The sequence below is a fragment of the Saimiri boliviensis genome, chromosome 8 (assembly GCF_048565385.1).
Source record: "Saimiri boliviensis isolate mSaiBol1 chromosome 8, mSaiBol1.pri, whole genome shotgun sequence".
Taxonomy (NCBI): domain Eukaryota; kingdom Metazoa; phylum Chordata; class Mammalia; order Primates; family Cebidae; genus Saimiri; species Saimiri boliviensis.
In genome coordinates this window covers 15,189,769-15,208,281 of record NC_133456.1, presented here as the reverse complement: position 1 = coordinate 15,208,281, position 18,513 = coordinate 15,189,769, and the positions used below count along the sequence as shown (strand labels likewise).

General features: G+C 46.5%; 1 protein-coding gene across 1 annotated transcript; it reads left to right on the top strand.

Annotated features, from left to right (window-relative positions):
- Positions 1 to 4,611: 4,611 nt before the first annotated feature.
- RTP3 (receptor transporter protein 3) lies at positions 4,612 to 7,775 on the top strand. The gene is made up of 2 exons (XM_003926270.4): positions 4,612 to 4,900; positions 7,179 to 7,775. The coding sequence occupies exons 1-2, from the start codon at positions 4,746 to 4,748 to the stop codon at positions 7,723 to 7,725; spliced, it is 702 nt and encodes a 233-aa protein (XP_003926319.2). The 5' UTR covers positions 4,612 to 4,745; the 3' UTR covers positions 7,726 to 7,775.
- The last annotated feature ends 10,738 nt before the right edge of the window (positions 7,776 to 18,513 follow it).

Here is an 18,513-nt window from a genome sequence, read left to right as displayed (position 1 = left end):
GTGGTGGTATGCACCTGTAGTCCCAGTTACTCGGGAAACTGAGGCAGGAGAATCTCTGGAACCTGGGAGGTGGAGGTTGCAGTGAACCAAGCTCTCTCCACTGTACTCCAGCCTGGGTGACAGACTGAGACTCTGTGTCAAAAAAAAAAAAAAAAAAAGAAAAGAAATTGACCTGGTTCAAAAAAAAAAAATTGAACTAGGTTCACACCAAAGCCCCTGTAAGTGCTGGCTGCCATTTCTGCTGGAAGGGCAAGGCCGCACCAGGCAGGTGTGGAGGAGACCAGCCCGGTGGGGCTCTCCCTGCTGCAGGGGAGCTATCAGGGTCTGCACAAACCACAGGGCAGGAACCGGAGCAGAGAGTGGCTAGCAGGCCTGAGGAGCTCCCAGATTCCATCTGTTCCATTGATTACCCACCCCCAGAATGGGGGCTTTAAAAGTAGTTTCTGACATACAAACACCTGCTCACACAAATAAATTGTCTGACTAATGGGAGCTACTGTCCTTGACACTCTGGACATTGATGGCACGTCTCTTGGAGCTCCTGAAGATCCAGGCTTTCAGCCCAAGAGCTCACTTCCTCTCACCCTGCTAGACTCAGTGCCACCATGCTCGACTCAGGGGCTTGATGATCCTGACGTGAACACTTAAAGGGAGAAACAGAGGCAGGAGTTCAAGATGTTTCCCCCAGAAGGTGCAGAAATTCCTCCATTCATTTAAAATCATCGAACTCTCTGCCTCCTTGGCACAGTATCATGCCTGGCATCACTGCCAGTGCACAGTATCTGCAGGGAAAAGGAAGGGGGTGTCCAAGTGGTGGGCTTGGAGCTCGACCTGAGCTGGAAAAATACTTATATTACCCCTGTGCAAATGAAGATTTGACTTAAGGCCACCTGGAAGTCAGCAAGGAGGTGGAGGAGACCCATGCCCCTCCCATCTCACCCCACCTGCACCAGGGTACAAGGCCCCAACTTTCAGAGATGGGCTTCTCCCAGTAGCACACAAGGGCCCAGCCCAGTGTTCCAAAAGAGTGGCACTGAGTGTCCAAGCTACGCACTGACCTTGTTCCAAGGAGAATGGCCTCTGGGCTGGAAGGCTGAGATGAATGTATGGAGGGTCATGCCAAAGCCATCCCCTGGAGGAAGGGAAGGGAGTACGGAGCCTGCCTTGCCATTGCCAGATAAGACATAGTGATGCAGGCTTGTATTTGTGTTGATAAATACCAGTTTCCGAGTGGGTGGTCTCAGTGAGAGTCGAGAGTATTCCAACTAGATCCTGGAATTGCGTTTGTCAAGCTCAAGCAGATGAGAGACCAGCATTGGCTGATGGGCCCTTCCCTGCAGCAGGCATGCCTCGTCCTCTTCCTGCACTTCATCCACAAAGCAGCTGCGGTGATGCATGCACTGTCCACAGCCACGCAGAGCCCCAGGCCAAAAGCTTCCAGGACTTCCAGTCTAGATTCTCTCTCCTGCACCCTCCCTGCTTTGTAAATCCTTTCTTAGTCTGCCCTGGAGTTGACAGTCAGTGGGAGGAGCACAGAGAGTGAGGCTGTAGGAAAAGAAAGAATCAAAAGGGAGAATTTAAGAGGGATCCTTGAATCTACGTAATTCACGAGCTGAGCGAAATATAGCCAGCTCCCTGTATCCTCGGGTTCCTCATCCGTGGGTTCAACCAGCTGGGGATTAAAAATATTGAAAAAGGAAAAAAGAAGAAACGGCACAACATTAAAAACTATATACTAATTGTAGCCCAGTCAGACATTATCAAGTCCACACACATGTGCATCCTTCCACAAGGTCAGACTTTTGCTGATGTTGTTTCGATCATAAAAGCCACGAGCTGCATGGATCTCCCAAGGAGGCTGTTCCCCTTGGTACCACCCATTCACTCCGTGGTCAGAGCCACGGGCACACAGGCTCAAGCCACTCCCCAGGTCAGTCAGTATCGAAAACCATACATCCTAGTATACCTAACGAGCATATAAACGTTATAGATTAAACATTCCACAACCAACAAAGTAACATTTTATATCAAGGGGAAAGGGGTAGGGAAAAGGGTTAATGAAGCAGCGTAGGAAGAGCAATGTGAACACAGAACATCCTGGCCTGATCTGGGTGATCTGTCAGCATCTTGCAAGGAAGAGTCTTGGACGTGGGCAGAGCCTTCAGTGGCGGATGCCGGGTGCTTATCACAAATGACGGCAAGACAGCGTCTATTAAGTCAGCTGTTTTGAGCTGCTGAAGTCCTCCTGATTTTGTGGCCACAGAGTCCTCTGGTGAGGACCGACCATAGAAGAGTGTGCTTGGTTATGTCTTTGATTAAACGCAGTCGTTATTGATTAGGTGAAACATTTGGTGCCTGTTGGCACAATGCCTTTTGAAATCTAAGAAGGAGCCTTTTTCTAGGATGGAGTTACTTATGTCAAGGATGCTCTAGAATAGGGAGAAAAAAGAAAACCCTGTACAATATTTTAAAGAAGTCTATCCTGAGCCAATGTACATGACCATGGCCTGGGGAACAGTCTCAAGAGGACCTGAGAAAGTGCACCTGAAAAGGTGGGGTTACTCTCTAAGTGGGGGATTTATGTGTCACAGCTGCGTTTTAGGGATTCTTTTTTTTTTTTTTTTTGAGATGGAGTTTCATTCTTGTTACCCAGGCTGGAGTGCAATGGTGTGATCTCAGCTCACCACAACCTCCGCCTCCTGGGTTCAAGCAATTCTCCTGCCTCAGCCTCCCGAGTAGCTGGGATTACAGGCACGTGCCACCATGCCCAGCTAATTTTTGTATTTTTAGTAGAGACAGGGTTTCACCATGTTGACCAGGATGGTCTTGATCTCTTGACCTCATGATCCATCTGCCTCGGCCTCCCAAAGTGCTGGGATTACAGGCGTGAGCCACCGCGCCCGGCTAGGGATTCTTTAATCAGCAGTGGGTTGAATGACTTAAGCGTTGTGTACAGATGAAGTCAGCAAAAGGAATGCTTAAGTTCAGGAGGTCAGCTCTCTGGCATGTGATGCTATACTGTGTCAGATTGGAAAATAGCTCCATTATACCAGGCTAATAAAACCCCCTTTAATGAGATATTACAGTTTGTAGGGCACAGCGTTTACCATGCATGGCCTTAGGTCGTGTTTATAATTTGGTTGTCTTATTGTGACAAGCAGTCTGTTTTGTCAGTCTTATGATCTCTGTTTTAACCTCAATGCTGGTCACTTGTCCCTAAATTCCAAAGGGAGGAGGAATGAGAAGGTGTGTTCAACCTCCCCTCCTGTGAGAGCTGGGAGTTTAGTTTTTCAGGTTTCTCAGGAGTCGCCTTGGCCAAAAGCAGGTCCATTCAGTTGGTTCAGGGGCTTAGGATCTTATTTTTAGTTTGCAGTTTAAAATCAATACAGTATAACAACTCTATACATATCATTTACATTGTACTAAGTGTTATACGTAGTATAGAGATCAATTAAAGTATAAGGAAGGATGTGCAAGTACTATGTCATTTCATATAAGGGGCCTGAGCATCCAAGGATTTTGGTATCTGCAGGGGGCCCTGGAACCAGTCCCCCTGGAACTGAGGGACAGCTCTAATGCTGAGAAACTAAACTGGCTTGGAAAGGGGGGAGACCCAGGACTTGAGTCTGCCAAGGAGCTGAACCCAAGAGCAAGAGCTGTGGGCAGCTGGGCTGGAGAGGAGGAAGCGGGTGGCTTTGTTTCCAACTGCCCCAGAAGAACCCCTCTCCCGGTGCATCCCCAGCTTACTTTTCTTCCTCCACTCCTCTTGGGAGGTGGCCAGGGACACAGGTCAGTGCCTGGCTCAGAGGAAGACACCTGCAGTTTGTGGACGGGTCTTGGGATGTGGATACACAGAGTCTTGTGTACCTTCCTGGGGTGTTGCCCGCTCCAGTGCCCACTCCCTAATCCTCCCTCTTCTTCCTCCTCAATCCTCTCCTGCAGGTAGGAGAGGAGGAGGAACCCCCTCAGAAAGGAGAGCAGTGACTCTGGGTTTGCCTAGGGCTAGGGCTAATGGCCTCTCACCGACCTATGCCCTTGTACCTGTTGCCCCGGCAAACACTGATTACATCAGCTTTGATTTCTCATGGGTGGTCAGCCTTGGGTGTCTGCCAGAATGAAAAGAGCCTGGAGCAAGGACATGGGAATCTGAATCTCAGTGAGGTCCCAGGACCACTACGTCCTTCTTCCCTGTGTCTCTCCTCCCCAGCATGAGCACAGCAGCCTGATGGAAAAGGATGCTGCAATGTTAGAAAGAACGTTGGAAAGAATGACTGCAGCCTCTCTCCACCGTTGACAGGGGTGCTAGAAGTGAAAAGATGCGTTCCAGGCTGTAGGCAGGTAGACAGCAGAGCCAGACTGAAATTCACTCCTCCTGATTTGGAGTTTAGAGCTCTTCTGTGGCAACATTTTGATGAATAAAATCATGAGTTCTGTGTCTTTCACAAGGAGCAAACCCTGGTCTAACTCATTCTTCTCAATCCCCTCCAATTCACCACCTGCAGCCTAATTTCTCTATAACCAGGCATTAAGCCAAGGCACTTGGGGAACCTAGTGCCATCCTCTGAACTTGGAGCCAACTGACCTTTGTCCCTGGGGCAGAGACGTGGTCCATGGACCCAATCCATGTCCTCAAAGGGAGAGCAGATCTGAGCCCTCATCCTCTGAAGTGAGAAATCTCATCTCTCACTACAGACCTGCAGGGCCCAGGAGAGCTCGACCCACCCAGGCACACTACAGCAGCAGAAATGGCTTGGGACACAAGAGTATGGAAGCAGATGTTTCAGGAGTTAATGCGGGAGGTGAAGCCATGGCACAGATGGGCCCTGACGCCAGACAGGGGCCTTCGTCCTGACGTCCTGAAGCCAGGGTGGATGCAATACCAGCAGTGGACCTCCGCCAGGTGAGGGGGAACGCAATGGCACACATTCCAGAAAATCCTTCCTCATTTCTTACTAGGTTTACCTGTTATTTTCTTGTTCCATTCCATGCTTGCAAATTGAAGACTGTGGGAAGTAAGATGCCCATCATCCAAGAAGTTTTAACTTCATTAAAGACTGTTTTTTACAGCCGGGCATGGTGGCTCACACCTGTAATCCAAGCACTTTGGAGGCCAAGGTGGGTGGATCACCTGAGGTCAGGAGTTCAAGACCAGCCTGACCAACATGGTGAAACCCCGTCTTTATAAAAAAAAAAATTTAAAAAAAAAAAGGCTTTTTTCACTATTAAAATGAACCCCCAAATAAGAGCAGGCCTGAACACCATTGAGAGCTAATGCCTGGATACAGAGAAATCAGTCTGTGGGGGTGGGGACAGGGAGTAGCCAGGAAAGGGGAGGGGAGGAAGGGCAGCTGTTGCACCCATGGGGCAGCGCATGTGCTCCCTGCCAAGGGAGACTCCCGGGCCCATCATGGATCCCCTAGGAGGAGTGACTCACAGCACAGAGGAGACCCCATGGGGGAGGCTGGAGGAGCAGGAGGCCTGGGCAACAGGCAGCAATCCTGCCCCTCTCAACTCTGAGCTGAGAGAATCTCTTTAAAATAAGAGTCAGAAATCATCCTAAGTCTGATCCTCTGTTTTCCAGGTGGGAATGGGGAGCCCTAAGGCTTGGGAGGGTGAGGGGGGTGACTATCCACAGTGCACAGAGGGTGAAGGCAGGGCACTCTGTCCCATCTGCTGCCCCCTCCTGAGGAGAGTCTACACAGAGGGAGCAGAGCTCTCCCTCTGGCTTATGGCTTTCCCAGGCCAGGAGCTGCCATAGGGACCATTGCACCAAAGTCTCAGTCCATGTATCTGTGGGAAGTTTGAACTCCGAGCCAGCACAGAAGCAGAGCACTGAGACCCAGGGGATGGCAGTGGACCTCTGCTCCGCAGGGCCCAGGCCCCTCTGCATTGCTGACTATGGGTGGCTGCCACCAAGGTGCTCTCGCAGTGGTCACAGCTTCTTGGCCTCTCCCTCTCACTTCAACCTCGCATTCACCCTGTGAGGTGCTGCTAGAGTCAAGGAGCAAACCCTGGTCTAACTCATTCTTCTCAATCCCCTCCAATTCACCACCCGCAGCCTGATTTCTCTGTAACCAGACATCAAACCAAGGCTAAGCTCAGCTACAGTGACACATAAACCTGGTAATATCACTGATATAACCTTACATGTGGCCTCCAAGGTCACCAAGGCCGAGGAAGAGACAGCTGGAATGTCTTAACAGGGCTTCTGTGAGCAGATCTGGAAGGAACATTTATCACTGCTGGCTTCACCTCATCGGCCAACTGGTCCCAAGGCCACAACCTCACTGCAAAGGGGCTGGGAAGTGGGAGGGAGTGCATGGATAATTTGGTGAGGACGAAATGTCACACTTTGCAGCCCTCTGCCTCTCCCACGATTCCTCCCCTGGGTGCCGCCATGTGCTTCCTGCCTTCTCACTCTACCTCCTAACATGTATCTGTCCAGATACCTTAGCTCAGAAAGCTACCCTCCTCCTTGCTGAGACAAGGTATCATTCCCTTGTACCCTGTCTGAAGCCGGTGGCATTCAAAATATGAAGTTTTCCAGGCTACCTCAAGCAAAGGGGTTGGAGGGGAAACACATGGAGAGAGTTGGACACTGTGATCTCCCTGCAACACTGCGGACCGGGAACCTGGGGTGGCCAAGGGAAAGGCAAAGGCTTTTCTCTAGGAACACCCTGGCCCCTTCAGGCTCCCGCCGCCAACCCATGAGTCTATAACTTAATCAACACCCACTTGTATGCATTTGTGGATTTCAGGGTTCTGAACTGAATTGGCTGCTGTTGCACTTGTGGCCTCTGTCCTATTTGAAGAAGCTTTGCTTTGTAATCAGGAGTCCAGAGTCCTAGTCATGCCTTTTACACCCACCAGGTCTCTGGACAGGAGGAGTTTCCAGAGTGTGCCTCACCCCCAAGATGAGCATGTTGGACTTAGGCAATGCCCAAGATCCCTCCCAGCTCTGCCAGCTTGTGGTTCACTGTTTTCATAGCAGACACTGTGGGGCATGCAGCACGTGGATGGCATGATGGAGACGGGAACAAGGTCTTAGTAATTTCTTCCACCACTGAGCCACAGCCCCAGTCAGGTCATGTCTCTGTGCGGTTGGTAGGTCCTTTCTCTGGCGGCACCCATGATGTGGCCACGTGGAGCCAGGCTGAGGCTCTCTTCTGTCTCCACAGGTTCCAGTGTTCCTCCTGCTCTCGCAATTGGAACTCTAGCCAAGTTCTGGTCCTTTTCCACATGCACTGGAGTGAGGAGAAGTCCAGGGGCCAGGTGAAGATGAGGGTGTTTACCCAGGGATGTAAGAAGTGCCCCCAACCTCTGTTTGAGGCCCCTGAGTTCACGCAAGAGAACACCTCAAGGGTCCTGAAAAACCTGGTCTTCCAAATTCTGAAGAAATGCTATAGAGAAAGATTTCAGTTGACAGAGGAGGTTCCTGTGATCAAGGACATCTCTCTGGAAGGGTCCCATGATAGTGACCACTGTGAGGCATGTCTGCAGGGTTTCTGTGCTCAGCCCTTACAGGTTATGAACCTCCCCCAATCTTGGACCCCAAGAGTATGCTCCATTTACAACGTGGAGGAGGGAGTCGAGCCCTGGCCCTCAAGAGAGAATGATTGTTCCAATGTATGCCAGAACCACACCTGTAGGAACTTAAGCATTTCCTGCTTAAGTTGTGTCATTCTCATTGTTATCGTGATCATTGTTGTAAAAACTACTATATGAGCCTTGGAAACACGATGCCAAGTGGAAAAAAAATCAGATGCAAAAAGTCACATGTTGTATGATTTCATTTTTGTGAAATGTCCAGAATAGGTAAATTTATTAGATGAATTGCTAGCAGGGCCTGGGGAAAGCGGGAGACGGGAAGAAACTATTTAATCCTGAGGGGGTTCCTTTTGCAGGGGAGAGTGTTGGATGCAGATGTTTTGGGCTGAGACAGAGGTGTGGTTGCACAACACTGTCAATGCAGTAAATGTCATTGAACTGTTCGCTTTCAATGATTAATTCTGTGATGTGACTTTCACATCAATTTTTTTTAAAAGACCTTTACAATTGTGTTCACTCTCAAGAGAACTGAGTCTGAAGTGTCTGTGGTTCATAAACCATTTGGAAATCTCGTGAAGCCCTGTGGGTCCCCTCAACAAGGAATTTTGCACAGATACTCTGAGGTCAGACTGCAAAGGCTTTTGAAGTCAAAAGCATTGGAGTGAAAACCTGGGTTCTCCAACACTGGTCTCCGTGGAGGGAGGTGTGCAGGCCACTGATGGGTGAGGGCAGAATGTGCCACCAGGTCTTTCTTTTTAAAGATAATGTAATTGGTGTAAATTGTTGGTTAACAGGGAACTCACAGCCAATAGCACCATAACCCAGGCCTGAGGGAAGCTTCTCTAATACACATATTCTCTCCATAAGGCTCATCATGACCTTCGCACTCTTAGGAACACCAGAAAGCACTCTGCACTATGCTCAAAGCCCATTTGAAACAGCAAAATCACCAACAGAAGCACAAAAACGCGAAACACATGGCAAAATAGATCAGGAGAAGCACACTTGTTTACAGCAGAAGAGCTGGAACAAACAGGCAGGGAACACACAGGCCCTGCTCCGGCTCGGTTGGGAACACAGGTGCTGGTGACTCCCATTTCCCCTGCTCTGCACAAGTCTGTGAATGACCACAAACATACCGTGAGAACTGGTTTCAGCGTGTAGGGGTTACTAATAGATTTCAGCAGGTAGGCAAAATCACAAATAGACTCCATGAATAATGGGGCAGACCTGTGCATTCTCAAATGACTTTGAACTGTGAATGACTCTGTTTCACTAACGCACGCGGTCCACATGTGGAGTTCCCACGTGAGGGCCGCCAGCTTGAAGCTCTAGGATTCCTACCAGCTAACCAGGATTTTTCATGTTCAGAAGGCAGGGTCTCAGAAACTATTTGCTCCTTAGACCACATCCTCCCAGTGACTGAACTGAAGCTGAGATTTTTCTTCGTGCAATTGAACAAAGGATTGCCTTTCTGAAAATTCCATTGAAAGATGGATGTGAGGGGGCATAGTACTTGGCTAGACAGAATGTTCTGATTTTAAATATTCCGGATGACCATAAAAATCAATCACTTCTAAGGAGATGCCTAATTTCTAAAGAAGTAATTGAAGTCTATAGAGACAATACAGCTGAAGTCTTAAACAAACATTTTGTTCCCTCGGATGTTTTTGTTTAGTAGAAGATGACCTTTCTCGACTGAGAAAAACCAGGCGGGAGCTGCTTCTCTGTGAGACCTCTCCACCATTCATGTCTTGGGAGGGAAAGGATTTGAGGTCGGTTCAGGGTCTTGGACCAAAATCTCGTTTTTTTGTTGTTGTTGTTTTTATGACTATATATATCTATATATATATATATTTCTTTTTTTATATTATTCTATTTTGAGACGAAGTCTTGTGCTGTCACCCAGGCTGGATTATAGTAGCAGGATCTTGGCTCACTGCAGCCTCCGTCTCCCAGATTCAAACAATTTTCCTGCCTCAGCTTCCCGAGCAGCTGGGATTGCAGGTGCACGCCACCACGCCCAGCTGATTTGTGTGTTTTTAGTAGAGACAGGGTTTCACCATGTTGGCCAGAATGATCTTGATCTCCTGACCTTGTGATCCGCCTGCCTCTGCCTCCCGAAGTGCTGGGATTACAGGGTAAGCCACCGTGCCCAGCCTAAAATTTACTATTTCTTATTGTATGTTTTTATAATGTATGCAAATATATTAGAATAATGGTATGCGTAAGTCCTCAGAGGATGCATGAATAACAAATATACACACATTTGAAGTGCATCCTCAATTTTGTTTTAAACTTGTGCAGTCAAAAACATTGGGACCGACATCATTCTCAGCAAACTGACACAAGAGCAGAAAATCAAACATCGCATGTTCTCACTCATAGGCGGGTGTTGAACAATGAGAACACATGGACACAGGGAGGGGAGCACTACACGCTGGGGTCCGTTGGGGGGAAATGGGGGAGGGGCGGAGAGGTGGGGAGGTGGGAAGAGGTATCATGGGGAGAAATGACAGATACAGGTGAGGGGAAGGAAGGCAGCAAACCACACTGCCATGAGTGTACCTATGCAACAATCTTGCACGTTCTTCACATGTACCCCAAACCTAAAATGCAATTAAAAAAAAAAGAAAGAAAGAAAGAAACACTGAGGACTCCCACCCTAAAAAAGCAAATGTGGAGGTCTGTGGACAGATTCTTACCGGGTGTATTCGTCCATTCTCACGCTGCCATGAAGAAACACCCGAGACTGGGTTATTTATAAAGAAAAGAGGTTTGATTGACTTACAGCTCTGCATGGCTGGAGAGGCCTCAGGAAACTTACAATCATGGTGAAAAGCACTTCTTCACAGGGTGGCAGAAGAGAGAATGAGTCCCAAGCAAAGGGGGAAAAGCTCCTTACAAAACCATCAGATCTCGTGAGAACTCACTATCACAAGAACAGCGTGAAGGTAACCACCCCTATAATTCAATTACCTCCCACTAGGTTTCTCCCATGACACGTGGAGATTATGAGAACCACAATTCAAGATGAGATTTAGGTGGGCACACAGTCAAGGCTTATATCACCAGGACTCTGAAACCAAAGCAGTCTTTTGAACACATTCTGTCCTGATTAATGAAATTAATTTTTAAGACTCCTCACACCTTTTTAAATCTAGAAATGCGAATTCTTCCATTTATGCAATGGAAATTAGTGTAATAGTCACAGCCAATAACTTCTTTTTACTCACCCCCATCCCCATCCCTGTCCTCTTCTCATCTGCTCCCACCATCAACTGGAGTCGTGCCTTGCCTGCACCCTGCAGCTCCCTCTGGGGCACGTTGCATCCCACGTTGCCCTTCCGGAGTGTCATTCTGGCAGTTCACATCTCCCACCTGTCCCCTCAAACCACACCTGCAACCATGCCTTGGATAATTTTTCTTTCCCACTCCTGGCTTTTGCTCACAAATTCCCTCTGCTTCTTCTTAGCTACTCAAGAGACCACATCCATCTTTTAATCCCCTGCTGGAGCGCCAGTATCCCTGTGATGCCTCCTTTCATCTACCTGGTGACAGTTTCATTCGGCTAATGCTGGTTGTCCCATACCCCCTGTTCTATTCCACCCAGTTCTAGGGCTGACTGGCTTCCTAATGAACCAGGAGCATCTGAGGCAGGGCCTGGTTCCCCTCACCTCTCCCTGCTTCCCAACCCAGGGTGGAGCCTCTGCACAGCTGTGTGAGCTAAAGGAAGGCTGTGTGCTGAGTGAGCCTACCACATCTGGACTGAGCACTGCTGGGCTCTCTGCATGCCATCTGGCCACGAACAGCTTCGAAATGAAAATGGTGTTTTCCACTTTACCCATTTGCCATTTTTCTCCTCATGTGTATTAATCACCCATTAGGGCGATCCTAGCTTGCTCTTTGGCAAAGGATACACTTGTTTCTGAAACTGAAAAAAGATGTGTCTTTCATTCATGTGGAAGAATGAGTGACGAAAACTTCATAAACAAGTCAGGAAAAAATGGCCACAGGTGAGCCTTGCCTTAGCAGACATCACCACTGTGGTCATCAGCATACAGAGTGCTAGCTCAGGGACAGGCAGCTCTGCAGAGCAAGCTGGGTGAAGGCCAAGGCCAGCTGGAGGCGGCTTCCTATGCTTGGAGAGGGGTGAGAGCACCCAGCTGGGCAATTTGGCTTGGTTTTAGACATCATTAGGACCCACCCGAAGCTGGGGCGTACTTCACATTTGCTCTTACTCATGGGTTGTGTAGCCCATGCTGGCGAGACCACTAATCCTAGGGCGAGGTTTTCTGTGGTCTCACCTGGAAGCTGGGGGACGGGCGGGGGCGGGGGGGGATGGTAAAACACCAGCCCTGCCCCCATACACACTCCCTACAAGGCATTCGCTCCCATTTCTGACCTCCCAGCACAGCGTGGCGGCCAAAATTCCCATGCAAGGCTTTAGCCTCCCACAGGCTGGCTTTGTTTTCCCTCAAAACAGCACATCTTGGTAATCAGCCAATGAAGGAAAAATTGAATGCAGCATTTTGAGCCTTTTCCCTTCAATTCCTTTCTTTCTGGGATTTTGCCTTTAAATTCCAGGCGCCTAGGCAGCCTCAAATTCTGACTCCTGTCTCTTCAGTTCGGTGAAATCATCACTTTCTGCTTTGTTTTATTTCCTGGGCTGCAATTCAGAAACCCTTCAAGTAAACTGGGGCACGTGGGGCCTGCCCAGCAATTCCAGAGGACGGGCCCCTCGAAGCCTGTCCATGCTGTTGCTCTCCAGTGCTTTTCACCCTTGGTTTTCTTGGTTTTGCCTAGCTTTTATAGCTATTTTTGGTGATAGGAAGGCTCCAAGCCTAGCTACTCTGCAGTGGATGGAATCAGAAAGAATTTTGGAGTTGTTATTCCAAAATCTCAATAGAAATGTCAAATTTCTCACATACAGTCAAGGCTACTGCCTTCTAAAATGAGAGTGGAGGTGAACACTAAGCCAGCTGACTTAGAGAATTTCCTTCCTCTTGTACACACATCACCTTCATTTTGGCAGTGCTATCTAGTAGAGTTATAGCATGTCAGTCACATAGGCAACATAAACGTTTTCAGTAGTCACATGAATTTTTCTTTTTTTTTTTTTTGGTAGAGACAGGTCTCGCTCCATCACCAAGGCTGGTCTTGAACTCCTGGCCTCGAGCAATCCTCCTGCCTTAGCCTCCTGAATTGCTGGAATTATGGGCCTAAGCTACCATGCCTGGCTAATAGCGACATCTTAAAAAGTAAACAGAAAGCAACTGAAATTAATTTTCATAACTTATTTTATATACCGCAATGTATGCAAAATATTATCATTTTAACACGTAGTCAAATACCACAATTCTTAACTAGAGATTTATTATTTTCATACTAAGTCTTCAAAAGTGTATTTTACACTTACCACACAATTCAGATGTCCCGTTTTCATACTTGATCTGCGTTGAGAGTTCACAAAATTTGCAATTGAAAAATTAGGTTCATGTGTGCAATAGTTCCAAATGTAATCAATGTTGTTGAATAGCTGAATAGATAATCCATTTTAAAATTTAAATTTAATTTATGTAAAATTAAATATCATTTTCTTGGTCATACCAGCTACATTTCAAGCACTTAATAGTCACATGTGGCTAGTGGCTGCATGGTGAGCAGCACAGATCTGGGACACTTGGATGAAGGAAATTCTGCACTTGTGGGCTCCCAGCACATCCCCGGGCTTCTTACCTGTAACTGATGGTGACTGTCTTCTCAGGCCCTGTGGCTGCCAGCACATTCTAGCCAGCTTCTCGCAGTGTTGGGACAAGAGTGACTTTATTTTAAATGCTAATCTGTCACCCAACTTCTGACTAACCCCGAGTCCAGGAATGCCTCCAGAACTTCTAGTTGATGTATTGCTCTTTATGTAGGAATACATATTCATTGCATGTTCCCTCTAAAACAACGCTTATTGTTGCAGAAATCATGGGTGGGAATGCCCAGAGCGCCCTGCACATTCCTTCTACAGCCCAGAGGCTTTTTATCGAAGATGCAAGCCCTAGGTCTGGAGGGTTGCGATGCGGTGATCTGCCTGTCTTGCAACTGCAAAAGACCACACTTCTGTCCCCAGATTCCCCCTTTAAAAATCAGCCAATACTGACAAGCTGGATTTATCTGCCTCTTTCTTTGGTGTCCTGTAGCATTGGGGGTCACTTTCCATGTACAGCCTTTTCACAGAACACCCGATCATTCACTGTGATTTGCTTTTAAACACTTCAATATAGATACTGGGGTGTGTGTGTGTGTGTGTGTGTGTGTATCTGTGTCATCTATACCCTGTGGGCCATTGCACCCATCCCAGAGGTGGTCAATTAGCATTCATTAGCAGCTAATTGGAATCCTCACTCAAGACAGCTGTGGTAAGTTTCAAATATTTCCTCAAGGGAGTCATTGTTAATTAACATAAAATATATCAGAAATTACCTGTATTGGTGAAATAAGTGGTGTTCCCCACATGTGGTTGTGCTGGTACCTTCCCCTTTCCCATGAATGGAGTAGAGGAATCAGAGGTGCCCAGTCGTCCAATACTTTGAGACCCGTGCCCTGGTTTAAAACCCTGGCCCTGTGTTCCCCACTAAACAGAGGACATCCTAGCCTGACAGTGTTCCTGCCATCAGAACACATTTCTGTCTGCTGGGAGGGGCATATACAGGAGCATGTCTGGGCCACCTGAAAACCCAAAGACTCACAGACCAAGTGGCATGAAAAGGGACCTGCTTGCCAATGACAGTTTGCTCCCATGCAGAATTCAGTCTTTGCTTCTTGGTATCGAGGTTCTGGGGAAGGCAACTAACATCTGCTGGTAAACACGAGGTGAACACAGTGAGTAGCGAAGACCAGACCTGCTTGAGTGACTCCAAACCATGGTTAGTGGGTTGGGTTTTCTTATTTTCTTGAATTCGTGGAAGTAACAAAATACACTAACAGTAACACAGGGCTAGAAACAGTTTAAGTTTAACATAAGAAATGATCTTTTCTTAAAAATAATTTGGTTCTTGTAGTCGGGCGCGGTGGCTCAAGCCTGTAATCCCAGCACTTTGGGGGGCTGAGGCGGGCGGATCACGAGGTCAAGAGATCGAGACCATCCTGGTCAACATGGTGAAACCCCGTCTCTACTAAAAATACAAAAAATTAGCTGGGCATGGTGGTGCGTGCCTGTAATCCCAGCTACTCAGGAGGCTGAAGCAGGAGAATTGCCTGAGCCCAGGGGGCGGAGGTTGCGGTGAGCCGAGATCGCGCCATTGCACTCCAGCCTGGGTAACAAGAGCGAAACTCCGTCTCAAAAAAAAATAAATAAATAAAAATAAAAATAAAAAAATTTGGTTCTTATTCCTTAAGGAATTCCCCAAGGAGTTTTCCCCTAAAGATTAATCTTTTCTCCTAAGTCACTCCTATCTCCTTCAGTTACAAGATTTTCCCTCTCCTTACAGGCTCAGACATTGCTCCCCAAATTCATGTCACACATGGATGAGAGTAGCCTTCTGTGTAATCAGGGCTCTCCACAGAAACAGAACCACTAGGATATACAGATGCTCCTCCACTTATAGTGGTGTTATGTCCTGATAGACCCACCATAAGTAGAAATATCGTTAAGTCAAAAATGCGTTTAATACATCCCACCTACCAAACATCATAGCTGAGCTTAGCCAGCCTAGCCCACCTTTAACATGCTCAGAACAGCACTGGGGAAGACTCTTACTGCCTTTGGCTAGCCTGGAAAAAGGTCAAAATTCCCATTTTAAAGTATGGTTTCTACTAAATATATATCGCTTTTGCATCATTGTAAAGCCAAAAATAATAATAAATTGAACCATTCTAAGTCAGGGGCCATCTGTGTATAGATTTGTAAGAGGAATGTGGAGTCCTGATTAGGGAAAAGGAGTCAGGCTGGAGGGACCAGGGGAAAACAAAGAGATAAAGCAAATGAGTTATAGGTCTGCCTTTCTTTATGGCCCAGGACATATGGCCATATGTCCTACATCACTCAAAAACTTTCTGCTTACCATCAAATGCCTCAATTTAGCAAACACTCTGGCTGACAGAAGAATGCAAGTTGAGCTCCCTGCTGCTTTGGCGTTATTGACCAGCTCAAGTTCCATTCTATAAAACCTCCAGCAAGCCTTTGTCTCCTTGCAGTCAGCTCCTCGTCTGCTGATCCTGCCCGTTGCCTTCTTGCAATGTATTTCATACTTTCTATAATAAATCTGCCTTTCTTTACCTACAACTGCCTTGTAAATTCTTTTACCTCCTCACCACCAGCCCAGATAGTCACCACCCACCTGTGACAGGGATTTACTATGAAATGGATTCAGGTGATTAAAGACTCCAAAAAGGCCCACAGTCTGCAAGCTGGAGAACCACAAAGCCAGGGGTGTAATTCAGTCTGAGTCTGAAGGCCTGCGAACCGGAGGCGTGGAGGCACATGTGTAAAACCCGGAGTTCAAAGGCCTGAGAGCTCTGAGTTTGAGAGCAGGAGGGCAGGAGAGGATAGATGTCCCAGCTCCAGAAGGGTGGATTCGTCTTTCGTCCACCTTTTTATTCTGTCTGCCCACCCACACTGGCAGGGCAATCTTCTTTAGACAGTCTACTGATTCAAATGTAAACCTCTTTGGGAAACACCCTCATAGACACACCCAGAAATAACATTTCACCAGCTATAATATCTGGAAAGCTCTTAGACCCGTCAGGTTGTGCCCTAAAATTAACTATTCACACCTTCCTAGACTTGGCTTCCCAGCGTTAAGTCTCACTAAGTCCCGAGTGTGTGTTTCATCTCCTCAGACTTACTAAGAGAGAAAGAACTGGCTGGTGCTTTCACAATTTTTTTTTTTTTTTTTTTTTTTGAGACGAAGTTTCGCTCTTGTTACCCAGGCTGGAGTGCAATGGCGCGATCTCGGCTCACCGCAACCTCCGCCTCCTGGGTTCAGGCAATTCTCCTGCCTCAGCCTCCTGAGTAGCTGGGATTACAGGCACGTGCCACCATGCCCAGCTAATTTTTTGTATCTTTAGTAGAGACGAGGTTTCACCATGTTGACCAGGATGGTCTCGATCTCTCGACCTCGTGATCCACCCGCCTCAGCCTCCCAAAGTGCTGGGATTACAGGATTGAGCCACCGCGCCCGGCTACACAATTTTTAATTTTTACTCTTTTTTTCAGGATTTCCCAGGCTATTCTGCTTGGTGATTTTCACATATCTATTTTAGAATCAACCTGATAAAAAAAAAGAAAGAAATTTAAAGAAAAGAAAGCCTGCTGGTATTTTACTGTGATCCCATTACATTTATAGATTAATTTAGAAAAAATTGGAATCTGTATCATGCTAAATCTTCCTATCCAAGAACATAGTATATTATTCCCTTTGTAAAAGTATTTTGTGTTCTTCATATGTTTTTTAAAGTCTTCCATATATAGGTTTTGTATATATGTTATCCGGAATATTTTGTATTACCAATTGCTTTCTCTCTCTCTCTCATTATATCCTCTAGTTGTTATTGCTATGTGTAAAGGCCGTTAGTTTCCATATATTATTTTATATGCCACTATCCTCTTGACTTCTATTATTTTTTGTAGTAATGTTTCAGCTGATTTTCTTGGATTTCCCAGGTAAGCAATTACAGCATCTGCAAAATGTGGGTTTTTACCTCCTTGTTAACTTTGATATCTCTGTTTTCTTCCTCGTTTCTAATTGTGTAGTAGTAGTAGGGATTTTACAGGAGATGTATCCAAATTTTCCTCATTAGGTACAATGTTGGCTTTGAAAATACTCATCAATTTATATTTCATGGAGTATTTTAAAGCCAAGAGTGGGCATTCAAGACCATTAAAAGAAAATGTAAAGTCCATAAACAAATAAACAGACTCATATGCAAATTTAGTATACAACGAAGGCATCATCTCAAATCTGTGCAGAAAGAGTAGACAGACTTTTTAACAAGTGTTTTTAGGATAACTAAATAGGCCTATGGTAAAAGATAAAATTAGAACCATTCCTCAAGCCATATACCAGAATAAATTTCAAACAAAGTAGAGATTTAAATGGAAATAATAAAACTTTATAAGTACTAGGAAAAAATGGGTGAATTCCTCTGTGAAGTGGTTCAATGATGCCCACGTCCTAATCCCAGAACCTGTGAACACGTGACCTTACATGGCACAGGGGACTTTAGATGTGATTAAGGTTAAGGACCTTGAGATGGGGGGTATCCTTGATCATCCGGCTGGGCTTAGTATAATCACACGAGTCCTTAAAGTGGAGAATCTTTCCTGGCTTTTGTCAGAGACCTGTGACTACAGAAGAGTTAGAGAGACACTATGTTGCTGGCTTTGAAGATGAAGGAAGGAGGCTAGGAGCACAAAAGAATGGTGGTTACTTGCAGAGGCTGGGAAGGGCAAGAAAACAGATTTTCTCTAAGAGCCTCTAGAAAGGAACACAGACTGCCTTGACTTTAGCCCAGTGAGAACTGTGTTTGGACTTCTGACCCACAGAATTGTACGAGAATAGATTTGTGTTATTTTAAGCCATTGAATTTGTGGTTCTATTACAGCAGCAATAGGGAATTCATACCTCTTAAGTTTCCCTGCCTGCAAAGAAAGGGACCATCTTGCAACCCCATCCTAAGTCACAATCTAAGCTTCTGACTGCCCTTTCCTAAATTCTTATTCCGTAAGAGTGTTGAAAATAGTGGCAAAGGTCAGGGAATCAAAGGGGGAACCCCCAAACCCACCCCCAAAATGCAGATGGGAAGAACAGCAAGCTGGACGGAGGCCTTGGGTCCAGCAAGTTGCATTTGAACAAACAAGAAATATCTGGTTACTAGACACTTCAGAGAGAGAAGCGAGAACTTTAGAAGATTAACATAATCCTCTGTGAAGGAGTGTGATTTTAATTCATCAGATTAAATTATCAAATATGC